Source organism: Mixophyes fleayi, chromosome 5 (genome assembly GCF_038048845.1).
Source record: "Mixophyes fleayi isolate aMixFle1 chromosome 5, aMixFle1.hap1, whole genome shotgun sequence".
NCBI classification, from domain to species: Eukaryota; Metazoa; Chordata; class Amphibia; order Anura; family Limnodynastidae; genus Mixophyes; species Mixophyes fleayi.
Genome location: NC_134406.1, coordinates 101,607,228 through 101,625,433, shown reverse-complemented (window position 1 = coordinate 101,625,433; position 18,206 = coordinate 101,607,228). Strand labels below are relative to the sequence as shown.

The 18,206-nt window shown below is 38.3% G+C and overlaps 1 protein-coding gene across 1 annotated transcript in view; it reads left to right on the top strand.

The window, feature by feature from the left end:
- The window catches only part of ITGA9 (integrin subunit alpha 9), a 329,646-nt gene that overhangs the window by 226,559 nt on the left and 84,881 nt on the right, over window positions 1-18,206 (top strand). Inside the window, exons 17-18 of the mRNA XM_075212608.1 lie at window positions 4,183-4,259; window positions 10,128-10,278. Coding sequence (XP_075068709.1) covers window positions 4,183-4,259; window positions 10,128-10,278 — 228 coding nt within the window. The remainder of the gene's footprint in view (window positions 1-4,182; window positions 4,260-10,127; window positions 10,279-18,206) is intronic.

Genomic DNA, 18,206 nt, shown 5'->3' with positions numbered 1-18,206 from the left:
GTGCAAAACATTTCAAGAGCTTTTCAGAACTTTAAATATTTGCAAGAAAGCTGAGGATGTGAGGTGTATTTTTTTTTATTCTATTTTCATCAGACTATCAGGACTATTTATGATTGGGAGATAAGCTTTTTCTCCTGCAAAACGAGATAGGGATTTTCCCAATTTTTCAAAGAGTGACAACCAGCAAATAGTTTTACCAGGTTTCTGCCAGTGAAAGCTTCCCCAAGGTAAGACCACAGTATAAGTAGTAGTCCCCTTATACCATCTCAGTATAGTGATAGCAGGCAGTAATGAATGAAAACATGCTTTTTTATTTTCTTTACCTTTTTCTAAAAAGCTTTATTTTCCACCAGTGTTCCAGGGAAATATTATTATTATTATTCTTTGACATTTTTATTTTTTTATTTTATTTATAATGAAAGTGAAATTGGAAACCCAAGTATGGGTCATGCATGAAGTATCATTCAGCTGCCTGGTGACAATTTAATGATAATGATTTTGTGGCAATATTAGATTTTCTCTGCTAAGACCCCTTTATTTTGTGCAAATGTCCCGGTATTTGCTGGTAAGTGCATGGATTTTCCAACCAAGATAGCAGCATCTTTAGGAGTGCATATGTTTGCACTAACTAATGGGAGACGTTGGCTGGATTGGGAGTGTTCATTGTGAAGTTTGAATTAGGCACATGAGTGTACATACTTTTACACCCACATGCAAAAACAAGATTTAGTTTTGGGGACACAAGTTAAATAAGGTACTATGGTGGAGAAGATTCATCTATGGGGCATTCCCTGATTTTCTCTGCAAAATTACTTGATGTTTTTAACCTTTGTTGAGATGGTGGAGTGAAATGCCTTACTTTGTAGTTTATTCAATGATGGTAAAAGCAAGTAAGAAGTATTTAAACAGGTAAAAGAGCTAAACAAGTCTATTCTAGCGTACATTGCTGTTAAGACGGTAGTTTATTTATTGACCCAAGTCAGTGACTAGGGTTGTTGAACAGGCTTTCACACAATATGGCAGTGTCTACTGAGCAATTTATTTTTGGTGGATTGGAGCATGACCTAATATGTCCTGATTTTCCACTTGGGAATGTTGGCAGATATGCAATATAATGTACTTAATTTAGTGTGGTGTTTAGCTCTACTTTACAAAACTGGATTAAACAATTTCCTTCCCTAAAAATCAATTTTCAGCAATTCATCTCTCACTTTCTTAGACCCATGGTCTGTCTTGCTTTTTTGAAACAGGTACCTGTCAGTGGGTTTGTACTATTGTATCTGGGTGATTTTGTAAGTCTGATACTGGAGTGCTCTGTAGTGTTTAATATAGTTTACAAAAAAACAGATGTTACATCTGTTAAGAAGAGAAGAGATATACAATATATATTTGGTCATACGTCTTTTCACTTGGCATTTAAATTTAGTCCTCTATTAATTATATCCTTCCTTTAGAAGAATAATGCAAGGAAATGGTGACATATCTAAGTGAGGACTTGTGTGTCTGCTTCCAGTAAAAGGAAGGAATCCTACAAAACTAAATGTTTACCTGTTGACAGGATGACATATGTTAGGTTCTACAGTTAATTATTTCCAATTCTGGAAGGGCTACAAACAACCTAAAAATCTTTAAACGTAATGCACAGTTTGTGCTGAACACTCTCAGGAGGCAGTGATTTGTCTGAGCTGAGAGGATGCAGTGCAGCATAGTTTCATCGCAAGAGTGAAAGGAGAAGTACTATCTTGGAGGAGGTGGTTGCAAATGTAAGGAAAATGTATGTATCTAGTTCATGCAAAAATTAATCCAGGTTTAAAAAGAGTGTGGCCTGCAGTAAAAGTAACATGGAGGTAATTGTATCAATCCTTCAGTTATGCTATGTGCATCACGTGAGGAAGTCACAAGACATAGAAGTCAGTAGCCCTGTCTGGCTGTAACAAAGCAGAAAAAACACCCGGGCAGCCAGTTGGGGGTTGAGTGAGTCGAACAGGTGAAGGCTTGGTGAGCCGCTGGTCCACCACTGACTGTTATAAGCAGATCCCAAAAAAAGTGGTAAAAGTTGTGGTAGGGTGGATCATATCAGAGTTGGGGAAAGCCTCTTTGTTTTGAAAGAGGTAAAAAAAGATCATGAAATCAGTAAAGATGCTACTAATAAATTACATCTCTACAAAGTTGGTGTTTCCCTTGACTGGTACGTACAGCAGAGTTTGTGTAGAAACTGTAGTGTGCAACTCAAGTTATGTGCACCTAGGTCACTCCCCACCCCAGATAACAGACCCCAGATAACAGACTGAAAGGTCTGTAATATGAAATATTTATATCAGACTTACTGTCATTTTCTTTTCCTGGACCGGAACATGCCAGCAGACTTTGAAGGGAACCAAAAACCCGCCGAAAAAATATTGTTTGCTATGCTGTGCTAGCTAATTATGTAGTTCTTTACTCTCCCTTCACATTAGGTGTATCCTAATTTCGTAGTATTTTTTCTGCATGTGAAAACAGATTTAAATTCTATGCACTTGGCGGTTCACTATAGCAATGGTTGATATGTGCTGGAAATTTTTTCATACATTTGTCAATGCATCGAGATGCAAGCAGCACAGAACTTATTCCCTTCCTTTCAATGGAGATTCATGTATGCTGGGGACATTTATAGGTCCCAGAACACAGAACAACGGGGTCACAGGAGATATTGGAATATGATTTGCAAGGAATATGATTTTCCAAAAATCAATGCACTACCCACTGCTAGATGTTACCTAGTCACTTTAGTATTTTTTGCTTGTTGATACAATGTTGCAACAATTTGGAACATAGTTGCTGATGAAATATTGAAATCAATTAACCGCTATGTCTGTCATTTGTGCAAAAAAATAAGTGACACAAATTATACAAGTTACTGCTTGTATAGAACCATCATAGATGTTGTCTATTAAAACAATTTGCAAACTATCTTACCACCAACTAGTGGATATATATGGCTAAATACATTTGGGTGTAGATTGCCTTTTAAGATCATTCCTGATGCTTTAAGACAAATGCTTTGGTATGCAGCACGTAACAGAGCATCATTCAGGGAAAGGTGCCAATCTTGATGGAGCTGGCAGCTAGACAGCTGTATGTCTCAGTGCAGCAAATCAGCACATTCTTTCAAATGGCTAAATTAGCTTAACTCAGCATATTTAGATGCCAGAGATGAGATGGATAAGTAAATACATTAGAATACAGCTAACATGAGTTACCTAGCATGAAAGGAGCTGTAAATGTTGAAAGGAAGATGCTTAAAGCTTCCACAGGGAAAATATGAAATCTACTTATCTGATCTAAAATACTGATCCATGAAGAAGAGAACACTACCCCAGGAGAGCCTCAGCATACAAATAGTATTTTCTCCTCTTAATGGATCAGTGTGAGATAATTACTACTTGAGAGCACCCATTTTGCGCAAAATTTGTATTTTACAACAAACACAATGTACATGTAGGGGTAAATGGAAGGATTGATACCCAGAGATCTGTGCAACAGGTCTTTTTTTCTTTTTACTGACCTAAAATACCCAAGGAAGTTGATTAAACGCGTTATTATAAACGCAGATAAAACATGTTATTATCATTTTTGGTTAAAAAAAATCCTTCCACGTATAAATATATTACATTATCATTTTCAAAATATGAATGATGTATTTATTGGATGACACCCACAATTTCATCATATGTAACAGAGAACACAACCAACAGTTGACAAGTGAAAAATAATGGTTACTGCATGCTGAATATATACTGGCCGATGCTTGGTGTCTTTCCATGGGATTTAACATGACATCTGTGGGCCCCCCAGCAAGATTTTGTAAGGGCCCTATGTGCTGAGTAAGGGTGAGAAAACCCCCACATATACACATGGGGATATATAGGGGAAGGCGGCCCCCCCAGCTAAGGGCCCAGTAGCAGCAGCACCAACATGGTGTGTGCATCCATTGACTTCCATAGAAATGATTCAGAAAAGTTAGACACCAGCAATAATTTCTCAGGTATATTAGCTACCCGGATCCTCTGACCCTCACTTTCCTAAATAATATGAATTAATCTGCTCATTACACATTAGTAAACTTGTCATAACAAGACCACTAATGTTATCTGGAACACAATGATATTATATTAAAATTAGTTTATTTTTATGTGTTTTCAGACATACTTTGAAAGGAATTGTCGCTCTGAAGATTGTCCTGCAGATTTGCATCTAAAGGGAAAATTGTTGCTATCAAGGTGAGTGTGGACATGTTCTCTGATTCCATTAATATCTTATAGTGTCAGACTCAGGAAAGGGGCTATTATTATGTTTTTAAAACTCAGTATTAAATAACATACAAGTTAGTGAATGCGACACCTATTTAATTGCCCTAGATGACACCTTAGGTGCCTGTTGTACTCAAATGTGTCATACTAGTGCCCATATGGAGCAAAAGATGGAGAACCAGGAATGCGGAACAAAACCCAATGTTCATGGGAGGATTTGTCTCCCCAGGTCATGGCAGGGAGATACAGAGATACATAGCCATAGGCATATCAATGCACAGACTTTTTTCTGTTTGTAAGCTAATTTTGTAAAATATATAAATATCTGATTGCTGAGAATGACAAGCTGCTGACCTCTGCACAGAATGAACACACTATGATCAGCCATCCAGGCTGTGTTTTGATGATCCCGATCTTCCTCTATGTAGTCTCTGTGAGTGTAAGCGACATACTTCCTGTAGTATTGTATGCTGGGATGTGTAAGGTTTGTTTTCTGCCAGCACTAACTAGTCACTTCTGATTGGCTGATTGCAGATTGACCACTGAAGCCGATAGCTCGTTCTTCATTGATTGTGCCTATATTATAAGGTTTTGTGGGCATCTTATACAATGATTTTTTTTACTTTTATTTATACATGAGAAGGAAGATTATAACTGCTATATTATAGAGGTCTTTTTTTCTTTTTTTTTAATAAAATCAAGCCTAATAGGCAGTATACTTTTCTCACTATTACAACAGATGTTAAAACACTTGTCTTGTGCTTATTAATTGGTTGGGTGTGATATATCTGATGTACACCTGATATAATCCTGGTCCGGCTCAGCATATGGACGTAAATACTGTACTTTTTATGTGCGTCCTTTTAGAACTTTGTTTGTACGCTACAGAGCATTAGCCCCAGTATGTTTAATATATCTACTTTATGAGGTATTTTGGTTCAGATGTACTAAATATTTTCCTCAGCTGTTAAAATACTATCTAAAATTAAGATTTGTCATTACAAATATAAGCCGATTACCTTATAAAAAAAAATCACTGCACACATCAAAACATTTTGCATTAAGCTCTACAACAAAGGAACATAATTTATAAATGGTGATGTGGTAGAGTACTGCATAGGAAGTTTATTTGAATTGGGGTGAAATAGACAAATATAAGTCATTGATTAAATCTTATCTTCCCCCTAGTAAATATCAGCACAATTTAATTTACTTTGTAATCAAAGACCTAATGGAAGCTCAGAGAGAATAATTGATATTTTTGTAATACAAACATTAAAATGAGGTAGTAGATAAAATAAAGAATACAGGAAAAAAAAGTAAAATAGAAAAAACATTAGCAAAAAATATTTTTTTCTTATCATTGTATTTTAGTTCCACCATTCGGCTGTTCTGCCATTCTGAGTTTTACCCAGTCTCTAAAATTAAATGATAGACATGATTAAATAAATTAACACATTCAGGGACTCATGTAGATGTGTACAAAAAGAATTTGAATTTTACATAATATGCAGAGCCGCAGGTATATTAAGAAACGTTCATCTAAGTAGAGTTCATAAAATGCGTATGGTTGAGTAGGTGCCAGCACTAGTGTAAAATGCATAAGGTTGAGTAGCATACACTTATAGCGCATCATATGCTCTAAGTGTATAATACACTTTAAGCGTATCATGTGGTAGAGAGACGACAGTCAACAATCAACATGGGAATGTGGTTTTGTTTTTGAAATAAAAATGTATAATTTTTATTTTTACAAAAGCGTTTTACTCCCCCCCTCCAAAAAAAAGTACTACCAGCACTAGTGCTTATAGTCTAGGCTGGTATTGGGAAAAGTAGGCGTCAACCTGAAAATGCCAATATCATCGCTCGGCTATATCAGGGATGATAGGGAGAGAAGCAGCCTATCACTTCTATTTATTGGAGTGTGACTTTCCCACGGTCTGACATCAGAGCCTGGGAAATGTGTTTAAAGCTAACAGAAGTGTGACAGTATCTCATACTTACCAACTTTCCGAAGTTGGCTTCAGGGAGCCTGCCGGGGGAGGGGGACGGGACACCAAAATCGCGTCATTTTGGACCCGCCCCTGGTGACGTAATGTCGCAAACGCGTCATTTCACACCGGGGGGTGGGGCCAAATACCGCGATTCTCCGGGAATCGCGACATTATGGACCAAATTCTGCCCACTTCACTAAGAATTGGGCAGATTCGGGAGATTGCCATACTCTCCTGGGAGTCCTTGAGACTCACCCAAAATGCGGGAGTCTCCCGGACATTCCGGGAGAGTTGGCAAGTATGCAGTAACTATTGATGGGCTCACTGGGATCCTGCTACACAAAATACATTTCCGTGCTACAATTAGTACAACAAAGTGGCTTCCGGGACTCATTTACAATGTGATTGCTGCTGTATGACGTACATCTACCCATTTATACAGTACAGTAGTTGAAGCATTCCTGTATGACTTACTAGAGACCATTAGATGTCACAGGCCCCACAGTGGTGGCAGAAGTGAGACAACACAAGACCTGTTTCAGGTGTAATGCAGTATTTTAGTTGCAGTAAAAGATAGTATGTTGCTTTTGGAGTTGATAGGTCTGTACTTAGTGATGCTACTTGCAGGAGAGCAGAATAATTTACTGAAGCTGTACACACAAGGATTTGAAATAAACAATCTGAAACCGAGCATTGTTATTATTATCCAATGGAACAGTGCTTAGTTAATTGTTGTAGCTTTATATATTAGCTAATTAAATTAATTATAATTCTATAATAATAATTATGTTTGTTATATCTAATTTTATAGGTGCACTGTTTTTTTTTTTAAAAACCCCATCAAACATACTAATACAGCAACAGACAAACATGATCCTCTATTCCTGGTGCACTATGCCATTTGCAGGCTAGTAGCCTAATAGCAAATTAAGGGCTTTATTTAGAGTCGGACGCAATGTGCGTCTAAGACGTACATGCAAGAGCAGGAGTGGGAGTGTGCCGCAGCTTGGTAGGGTATTACGAGTGACATGCAACCCCGGTTGCATCCCACTTGTCATACCCTACTGAGCTGCGACCAGTTCCCACAGCTAGCTAACTGCTTGCGCTACCTAATTCCTGACGCACTTTTTCAGTCTTTTTTGACTGTGTGTTCCATCTGTGTCTTGATCCGTCTAGGGTTGGTTTTGCGGGTAGATGCCCACAGTATCTAAATTATTCACTTTCACACCTACATAACTCCGTGTTCCACCCTTTCCCTCGTACTGAGGCGCAAGCTGTCGCAAGTGTACACTGCGTCTGAAAAGCAGACGGAACTGATGCTTACTGCGCATGTGGGTCAGTGGAAATGTGCACAATGCGCCTGAAATGGACTTTGTGTCCGACTCTAAATGAGACCCTAAGTGTTTATGTACCTGGCATTATAAAGGACGTGTGTGCAATAAAACCCATTTTAGAAAGGATGTTTTTTCATTGACTAGAGACCAGTTTATTACATTGCAGTTAGCATGGAAGATGTATAGCAGATGTTGGAGCTGGATGGCATGTTATAGATTTGCAACACACATAACAGCTATCATCTTGTCAATCTTCCTCAGTCTCAGTTCTGAAAGAGGGAAAGGAACATCAGCATGCTCCCCAGCAGCGCCCTTTCTGTCTCATTGTATGGATGATTACTTCCATGTGTCCTCCGTTTCAGCGAACAGAGCAATTCTTCTTATCTTTTGCAACCGTAATAATATTAGGGTACGAATGTTTGGCCATATTTGAGTTTTATCATGCCGAAAAAGTAAAATTACATTAACTTATCTTTTTATCTATTATGGATACTGTACTTTACAGCTTATTTCCATGCATTGTTCTCTGAGTGTCTGTAATATATTACAATCTCACACTCATAAATCTCACTGAGGTCTCATGGATACAATTGCTTTTGATCCATCATGATTTCACTCATGTTGTTCCAATAACGACAGGGGGTTAACACCTGGCTCCTCTGCAGAAGTCACACTGTATGAGTAGTTATGAGTAGCTACAATACCAACATTTTTGTTTTACCCAATTATGAGATAACACTGTCCAAATAAAGCTAAGCAAAACAAATAAAGCTAAGCAAAATAAACCATGGTGGTCATTTACGAAGCAATAACATGAGGCACTATATAGTTTGTGCACTATTATGCTTTTTTTTGCACACTGTTGCAGGCCCACTGAGAAATTTCATGGTTCATTGATCCAAAGATTTTGTCAACCGTTGAGAATTCTTTATTGTAAAACAATTAAGCATTTACACCTCCTTCATCATTAAGTATTTTTTCTCTTTCTCCTCCTTATATACTTGCTTTGCTTAGCTTTTTTACAACTTATTCCCCTTTATTTAATAATGTCATATTTATGTTTTTTCCTTATTATAAACACATTAGTTTAAAATGGCAGAATAATGCACTGGCATTGTATACCAATAGACAAAATACTTCTAATTGAAAGTAGTGAATGAGCGGTGTTTACATTTCAGGTCTACTGAAATGCGCTGATCCTCCAAGGTGTGGCCACACATTGGAAGTGTCCGCCTCATTCGCTCCATCATCATAAACAATTATTTGCTCCTCCCATAAAAAACACAAGCTTGTTTGTGTCGATGAAGAGATCTGTAAAAGCAGATCCATGGCCTACATCGGTCAACTGTTAGCATTGCTGCCATACAGCACTGGGTCATGTGTTCAATTCTGATCTGTGCTCTATCTGTGTGGGGTTTGTATGTTTTCACCCTGCTTTGCGTGGGTTTCCTCTGAGTGTTTCTGTTTCCTCTCACACTCCAAATGCTTACTGGTAGGTTAATTGACTGCTAAGGAAATTAACCCTAGTGTGTCTGTGGGTATTACATATAGTTTCTAAGCTCCACTGGGGAAGTTACTGATGTGAATGACCAATGTTCTCTATAAAGTGCTGCATAATATATAAAAACTGTTAATAATTCAGTAAAACTTGGGACACAGTGACACTTGCAATATAAAAAATATAAATAAAGCTAAATGATACATGAAGGTCACAGGATAGAACCTTAGTTTAGTAGCAGCTAATCATAATACAATAGTAATTTACTGTTAGAATTTCACATTATTACCGATAGCCAGAGACATATCTAGAAATTACGTGGACCACAGCTGAGAAGATCAGATCCATCAAAAAATTCCTAACACTACTTTATACTAATTACATATTTACCAATCTGACACAGCTGCCTAAACTATATATAAATCCTTTTATCCTTGTAAGTTACCAAATCCCACACACCCTCTACACAGCTGGTCCCCATAGAAGTTTTAAGGACTTTATTTAATGTAGTTACTCCCTTGCACCATACCATAAACCGACCCTGGCACAGTGCATACACCCTTTCAATGCCATTTTGCATGGCTGATTAAATTATGCAGACTTTTATGAGGATAGTTTTGAAAACCGTAATAACGTTGCACTGTGAGGGCTCCTTCCTATGAGTGAGATAGACCATTAGACTCATACATTTACATAAATAGAAATGTGTTGCATGCCTGTATATTTTCCAATTCATAAATCACCTTTCCTGTGTGCTCTGTGAGAGAAGTACCTCTTAAAATGTTCACCGACTGCAAAGGGCCTATAAATGTTCCCTTTCATGTCTATTATTCAATCTCAGTAATAAACAGCCTGTGATATATATTAATGTAAAACAGTGACTTTCTTGCTCTTTAAGTACTGATAGTAAATATCTGTAAACATTCACAGCAGTAAATTGTGAAATACACAACATTTTTCTGATTAGAAGATACCAGGACATTAACAGGTTTCTTCTATTTGTGTTTTGCAGCTTTGACTCCGTAACAGGCTATTTGGCATTGGGAGCGGTGAAGAACATTTCACTGAACATCTCCATCTCCAACAAAGGGGATGATGCTTTTGACACAAATGTGTTCTTCAACTTTTCAAAGGAGTTGTACTTTATTAAAATGTGGCAAGAGGTAAGAAATAAGAGTATAGAGCTATTTTAAGGTAGAAACGCTGCAATGGTAATGGGAAAAGTAGTTGGAAAGTAATGACACTTCCTCTTGTTGACTATGCAAAATTGTGTTTCAAGTAATAATGGTCTTACTTAAGAAGTGAATTCTAATTCTAGCATCATACTGTTAGACCTAAAAGATCAAAGCAGAAGTTAACTTTCTCATACTTTAGGGATTCCAGAGTCAGAAAACTCTACAACATGGTTTAGATATCATAGATATAAGATCACTGCATTGGTATACAATAACTCTCTTGTTTTACGTGCTTATAGTAAATGATGGCAACAAATAATTCTGACTTTCTTATATTAGACACCCACTGACAAGGAAATAAGAAGTACTGTATGGCACATTCCTCTGCTAATGCGCACACATTGTTTTTTTTGCCACGACATATGTAGTTTTAACAAGAACACAGTCAATTCACTGTTAATATCAAGGAACTCGTTCACACATATATGCACTTTTAACATTTTTAGTGGTGCACTTTTAATGCATTTTCATGTGTTGCACTTTAGCCAGTAGTTTTTTTGTTTGATTCGTGCGTGTGTGTGTATATATATATATATATATATATATATATATATATATATTAGCACATATACATTGATGCTGTAATGGAAAACGTTCTTAGTTGAAAAGAAGTTTGGGTGCTGTATGGCCAAGGAGACACCTGTACCCCATGTGTATATTTTATTCATCCATTCGATTTGGTTCTATTTGGAGATCAACCTGGGAGGATTACAGATAAGCCTTAATATATCTCTTAATTGTACGCAGTCTATATTAGAAAATATAGTTCTTCTCTGGCTGTATTTGTGTGTATATATCCATATCTATAACTATATATATATATTGAAAGTGTTTCAAGCCTTTAGAATTTTCTGTCTGCATAAATGTCACCTTAATTATGTCCAGATCTTCATCTAAGTCATACGAATAAATAAGTAGCATACAGAATGATATTTTTTTTTTTACTTATTATTGATAAAAATGATCCAACATTATTTTTTTTCTTATGAACTAGGATTATCAGTTCAGTTAAGTGGATAATTAGGATATGTGTAAATCATGGGAGGAAAGTCTGGTAGGAGTTTGGGTGGCCCTGCTCTATTTAAAAACATAAACCTCAGTCTTCACTAGACTTGTCTACACCACACAGATTCGTGAATGCAAGCCTTGCCCCAGAAGTCGTCGTTCACCAAATATCACTCTAAGAGCAAGGCATATAATATTCCATGGGAACAAAAAGAACTCAAAAAGTAATGTCAAAGGATCTGCAGACCTCTCTTGCATTGACTAGTATCAGTGTTCATGAGTCCACAATCAGGAAAACACTGAACAAGAATAGTTTACATGGGACCATAGCAAGTAAGAAGCTTCTACTCTCCATGAAGAACATTGCTGCCCATTTGCTAATGACCACTTAGATGAGTCACAAAACTACCAGAAGAATGTTCTGTGAATGGATGAGTTTACAATTCAACTTTTTGACTTAAATGAGAAAAATAATGTTTGAAGAAAACCAAACAATGCATTCTAGCATAAGAACCTCATTCCAACAGTGAAACATGGTGGTGGCAGTATCATGGTTTGGGGCTTTTTGCAGGATGACTTCTCATCATTGATGAAACTAAAAACTACAGATTGTACCAGCAAATTCTACAGGAGAATGTCTGGCAGTCTGCAAAAAACTGGTTGAGTTGAAGTAATTCAGCATTTTGGAATGACCGAGCCAAAGCCGAGACCTTAATCCAATCGAAATATTATGTCAGGACATCAAGCAGGATGTTTATGCCCACCAACATCCAAGGGTTGAAGCAGTTCTGTAAGGAGGAATTGGACAAAATTACTCCCAAGTCGGTGTACTGGATTAATCAACAATTACCGTAAATGTTTGATTGAAGTCACTGCTGCTCAAGGTGGTCACAACAGTTAATGACATGTAATTTTGTATAATTTTCATCAATAAATGATTGAAAAATTATATAATTTTGTGAATCATCTATTTTTATGACTTAGATCAAGCCTGGCCAATATGCAGTTCCCCAGGTGTTATGAAACTACATGTCCCAGTGTCCTGTCAGATATTGTCTGGCTATCTGCTGGTAAGGCATGCTGGGGTGTCACCTGGTCAGTGTCACACATTGCACCAGCTACCTTTCATTCTGGTCACTGTTCTACCTGTTTCCCTTGGTTCTTACTCCCTACATTCACTTGCTGGTCTGAACTGAGCATGCGCACACCTGGTCTTTTCAAAACTTCCTGCATTCTCTGAATTGGCTAATTGCCTGTCAGCTCTGTCTATTTAAAGCACCTGCTTCTCTACTAAGGTACCAGATCTTCAGGCCCACTTACCTTTTAGGATACTGTTCTCTCTGGCTCCCGTCTGCACTTATCCTGTATTACCTGTCCCACGATCAAGACCTGTGGTATTATTGCAAGAACCTCGTGCCTCATCATTGGTCCCGTTCTCAAGCTATTTGCTTTCTATGGATCTCAGTGCATCAGTTCTCTGCAGTTTACCCCCTCTCAGTTGGTATCCTGTGTTCCCTGTTCCACGATCAAGACCTGCTGTATTGTTGCAGGAACCTTGTGCCTCATAATTAGTCCTGTTCTCAGCTATTCACTTTCTAAAGACCTCAGCTGCCGTTCACCTGAACCTCTGCATTTACCGTCCAGCAGCCCTGCTCCACTCCACGGTTCCATCTCACCCTGCTCTAATCCCCTTTAGAGGACCGCGACCTGCGGCTAGAGAGCAGTTAAGTCCATATTCCCTTGTGGCGATCCCTGGTGAATACCTCTCTACCGTTAGACTCTGCACCTCTCTGGGGGTAAGTCTGTCTAGAGCGGGGCTTCAAGGTCTACTCCAAACTCAGGCTCCATGACACACAGGTTTGCCGGGCTTGACTTATAGATGAAGATCTGAACACATCTAAGGCTGGCTACACACTACAGAAAATTTCTCTCTATGTGATATCGGTAATGATTTTACCAACGACTGAAAGTCCCGATCAGCTTGCCGGTTCATGTGTATACACTTTTTATGTTTACATTTTACATTTTACCATAGATTGTAATCTTGCTAGCAGGGCCTTCTTACCTCTACGTATGTATGTATGTATTACCCAGTATTTTTATATTACTGTTTGTTCCCAATTGTAAAGCTATAGTTATAAGTAGAGATGGTCATTGACCCCCGTGTTTTGTTTTTGTTTTTGGATCTGGATTACTTTCGTGTTTTGGTTTTGGTTTTGTTTGGTTTTGTTTTGCTATTTTGTTGGGAAATCAATGTTTTTGGGCATAAAATAATCAAATTTAGTGCTCCACCTGTTTCTTGGATGAGTAATGTAATTGTAAAGCTAATAAATTATCAAAAAAACGGATTAATTCCTGGTAGGTAGGCCTTCATCAATTCTACACACAAACCAGATTGTCTTCCTCTCCATCTATGCATATTGGCAATGCAGCCATCGTCTTTGGGTGTATATTACACCCTACACTTATAGTTAAATATCTAAAGAAATGGACAAAGGCAGTTTGGTTTCTGTCTCTATAGCCCCCCTGCCCTCCACTTGTAGTTGAATAGAAAAAAAGCAGCCTGGATAGACTGAACAATATAAGAAATAAATGGACCAAGGTAGTTTGGTGGCTGTCTGTGCCCCCCCCCACCCTCCACTTGTAGTTGAATAGAAAAAAAGCAGCCTGCATAGACTGTAGAATTAGAATATTAAAAGAAATGGACAAAGGCAGTTTGGTATCTGTCTGCATCCTAATCATCCACATAATCATTAGCGCCCTCGTCGCCTACACAAATCTCCCCCCATCCTCTTCTAATTCCAAAGTGGCATCCTCAATTTGTGTATCACCGACTACACTCAGGCTATTCAGGCACACATCAGCAGAACTGCTGAAAGGGCCCTTCTTTATGGGTACATTATCAGAATGCTCACGATTAGACATACCACTGTTGGATGGACTCTCCACAGGGATTGGCCTAAGTGTTTTCTTGCAGCTCGGCTTTCACACGTAACAGTGCTTGTGCACCACTTTTGGAATTCAAATTACTTGGTCTTGCAAATTCTATAGACAAGCCTGCTTGTCTTACTCTTCATCAATGACTCTTAGCAATTGAGCACTTGTCTTTGGGTGTATATTACACCCAAACCTTATGAGTGCAAATTAGTAAAAATACAGTTTAATCCCTGATAGGCCATCCACCATCCTTTGCATGTTAATAGTAGGATTGGTTGGAGTTATGGTCAAGGTCACACATTTTTTAAAAAAATCTTTCAAACCAGCCCAGATGTTAAACTGTTGTGCTCTGCCCCCTGCGTCATCCCTGCTTGTGTTTGGAAAGTGCATATTGGTGCCAGAACCTCACGTGCCAGAACTGCTGCCACTGGTGCCACACTGCTGCAGGACTTACACAATCAACGGCATCCTCATCGACGGATACCCAAATCTCCCACACATCCTCTTATAAAGACAAAGTGTCATCCTCACTTGGTGTATCACCGGCTACACTCGGGCTGTTCAGGCACACATCAGCAGAACTGCTGAAAGGGTCCCTCTTTATGGGTACACTAACAGAATGCTCACGATTAGACATCCCACTCTTGGATGGACTCTCCACAGGGATTGGTGTGATTTGAGATTCAGAGCAAACATTATCCTCTAATGCCTTACTGTTATCTTGCAGCTCGGCTTTGACGCGTAACAGTAGTTGTGCAGCACTTGTAGGCTCTGTAACATTTTTGGATCTGCCACTAATAGAGAAAGGCGAAGGCCTCATTCTCTCTTTGCCACTGCGTGTGTAGAATGGCATGTTGGCAATATTTTTTTTTTTTATCGGCAGTTAACTTTTCCTCAGTTACACTTCTTTTTCGCTTCAACACGGTAAATTTTTTTGGGGTGTGTGATTTCAAAAGACAGTGTAGTTTGACATCGCCTTTCCCAGATGTCGTACTGGAAACACTACCATCAGGACTGGTGACAGAACCTGGTTGCTCATTTTGCTCATATGTGGACTGCTTTGAATCCATTCTGAGCCCAAAGCACTTGTAGTGCTACAAATTGATTTTGACACTGCTGCAAAATAGGACTTTTTGCACAGCCAGATAAATTTCTGCAAAAGAATGGTGGACACCCCAACAGCAATTGGAAGTGCTAAATATATTATTTTGACACTGCTGCAAAATAGGACTTTTTTGACAGCCAGATAAATTTCTCTAAAAGAATGGGGGACACCCCAACAGCAATTGGAAGTGCTAAATATATTATTTTGACACTCCTGCAAAATAGGACTTTTTGCACAGCAAGATAAATTTCTGCAAAAGAATGGGGGACACCCCAAAAGCAATTTGGAGTGCTAAATATATTATTTTGACACTGCAGCAAAATAGGACTTTTTTGACAGCCAGATAAATTTCTGCAAAACAATGGGGGACACCCCAAAAACACTTGGAGTGCTAAAAATTATTTTTGGAGACTGCTGACAAACAGGACTTTTGACAGCCAGAAATATTAATGCAAAAGAATGGGGGACACCCCAAAGCACTTGTAGTGCCAAATATTGAAAAAAAAGACTCCTCTATCCTCCTCTCTTCTCTATCAATTGTTATCAGAATTGTAATCAGAATTGTAATCAGAATTGTTATCAGAATTGGATGAAGAATAAGGTATATTCTCTGTCCCTGCTCTAATCAGCCTGTGACTACACCCTGCTCTGTCCCTCTGTCAAATGGCGATGGATTGCTGTGGAGGCGGGTATTTATAATTTTAAATTATCGCGAGAACCGACCCCCGACATCCGACGACGTCACAATGACGTTTTGCCTCGATTTGGAATCCGAGCGGGCGGGAGAGTACCAAGCCTACTCGGATAGGCAAAGTTCGGGCGGGTTCAGTTCTCGGGGAACCGAGCCCGCCCATCTCTAGTTATAAGCTATAAGCTGTAATTGCTACGGAATCTGCTGGCGCTATATAAATAAATGTTGATGATTATTTTACGATTTACCTTCAGATCTGTGCTCTTCATCTGTCATAACCATCAGCTGAAAAGATTGTGACTCTGTAAACGATCTGCCTACACTGCTGGCCGTGAGTGCATACACCGTTCAGTATTTACCCAACATCATTCCATCGTTTATAGAGATTTTTAGCCCGTTTATCAAATCAAACGATGCAATGTGCTTTGGTACAATAAAACATGATCGTGGAAACATACACACTAATGCGTTATCGGACATAACATTCGTTTATTGTGTGATTAGCATGATAATCGGGTGAAAAACCTGTAGTGTGTACCTAGCCTAAGATCACATTTATGCAGACATTCAGAAAATTTTATAGCGGTCATAAACCTTCTAGCACCACTGTATAGAATTTCTGTTTCAAATCAATATTCTACAATGATGGAAACTGGAATTGCAAACATAGGTACCATATTCAGCATTGGTCTTTTCTCATTGACTATAGAGACAATTAAGCAGCAGTCAGTTATCATAGACTCTCAATAGCTTATTATTTACAGCACAAGGTTGCAGTCAAAGGATTATTTGTCTTGTAACCTAAATCAAAAAGTTAGCTGCACTAGTTAAAAGTCTACTTTCAGAAGTGTGCTATTTCCCTTTCCAAGTAAGTGAGATGGTGCCCCTGGATAACCAAAGTAAAAACATTTTAGTCATAGTTTTTTGTAACTGTTTTGCTAATTAGCTAGTTTCCTGAATGGTACCTGAACGATACTTGAAATTAACAAAATATCAGCCTGTAACTTTGGAGTCTGTTTACTAAAAATCATTATGTGTACATTTAGTATGATGCTTTTTAGATATTTCAGATTTTTCAACCATATAATTTTTATCTGTAAATTGCACAGTTTAAAACAGGAGAATATCAAATATTTATATTTTACCATTGACCTTGCAACTGAAGAAAACGATCATTGCGAATTTCTAGGACTTTATGGTGACATCACCTGACCACCTTTATACAAATGCTGTAATTAGAGGTATATACATGATTGGATATAGTGTGCACAAAGAAGGGGATTGAAGTCATTGCTCCTAAGATTGTCCTTCAGATAAGAGATATGGATCATTACTGCATTGTTAACTAGTATGGAAAGGGCAATAACCTCAAAGATTTTTTTTTTTTAATTTTATTGTTTTTTAATTTCCATTTCCCAATACCATTTATGGATCATACAGCTTTGAAAGTTTGTATTGTGTTTCTGTTTAGTTTGCTGTTAAAATTTGCCTTGTAGTAGATGCCTCCACCAAATTCACTAAGGAAGTGTGCAAGATGCGGGTCGTGGCCCTGCTCTCCTGGGAGTCCGGGAGAGCTGGACATTTCGGGAGAGTAGGTGACTATGGTTTAGGTTATATTTATAATGCATTTGCTTGAACCTTTTATACGCATCTCATTTTCTTCTATCACCGGGTAATTTTGTTAATCTTCCGTGTGCTGTCACTTTAAGGAAACACACTGCATTGTGTGAAGTGTGCTTCTCGAAGCATAATATTGAAATTCCCTGCAATGCTTATCAGGGTGTGCTGGAAGCCTCTGGGAGGGGAAGAGCATGCTGTTTTTCATGACCCTCATCCCCATAGAGGCCCCAAACCTGCCTTTCCCAGCCTGGGGCTGGTTTTCATTACAGCAGGGGGACCCTACACTGGTGGTCTCCCTATTACAATTGAAATCATTCCAGACTATCGAGTTTTGCGCCTCGTTAATTATTTGTGTAGGGGACACGATTTCCAATATTATTTTTATTATTATTATTGTTAATATGTATTTTATATTTTATTACATATTTTTGTTGATGTATATATTGCCAATCATATTACGCAGAGCTGCATGGAGAATATGTAATCACTCACATCAGT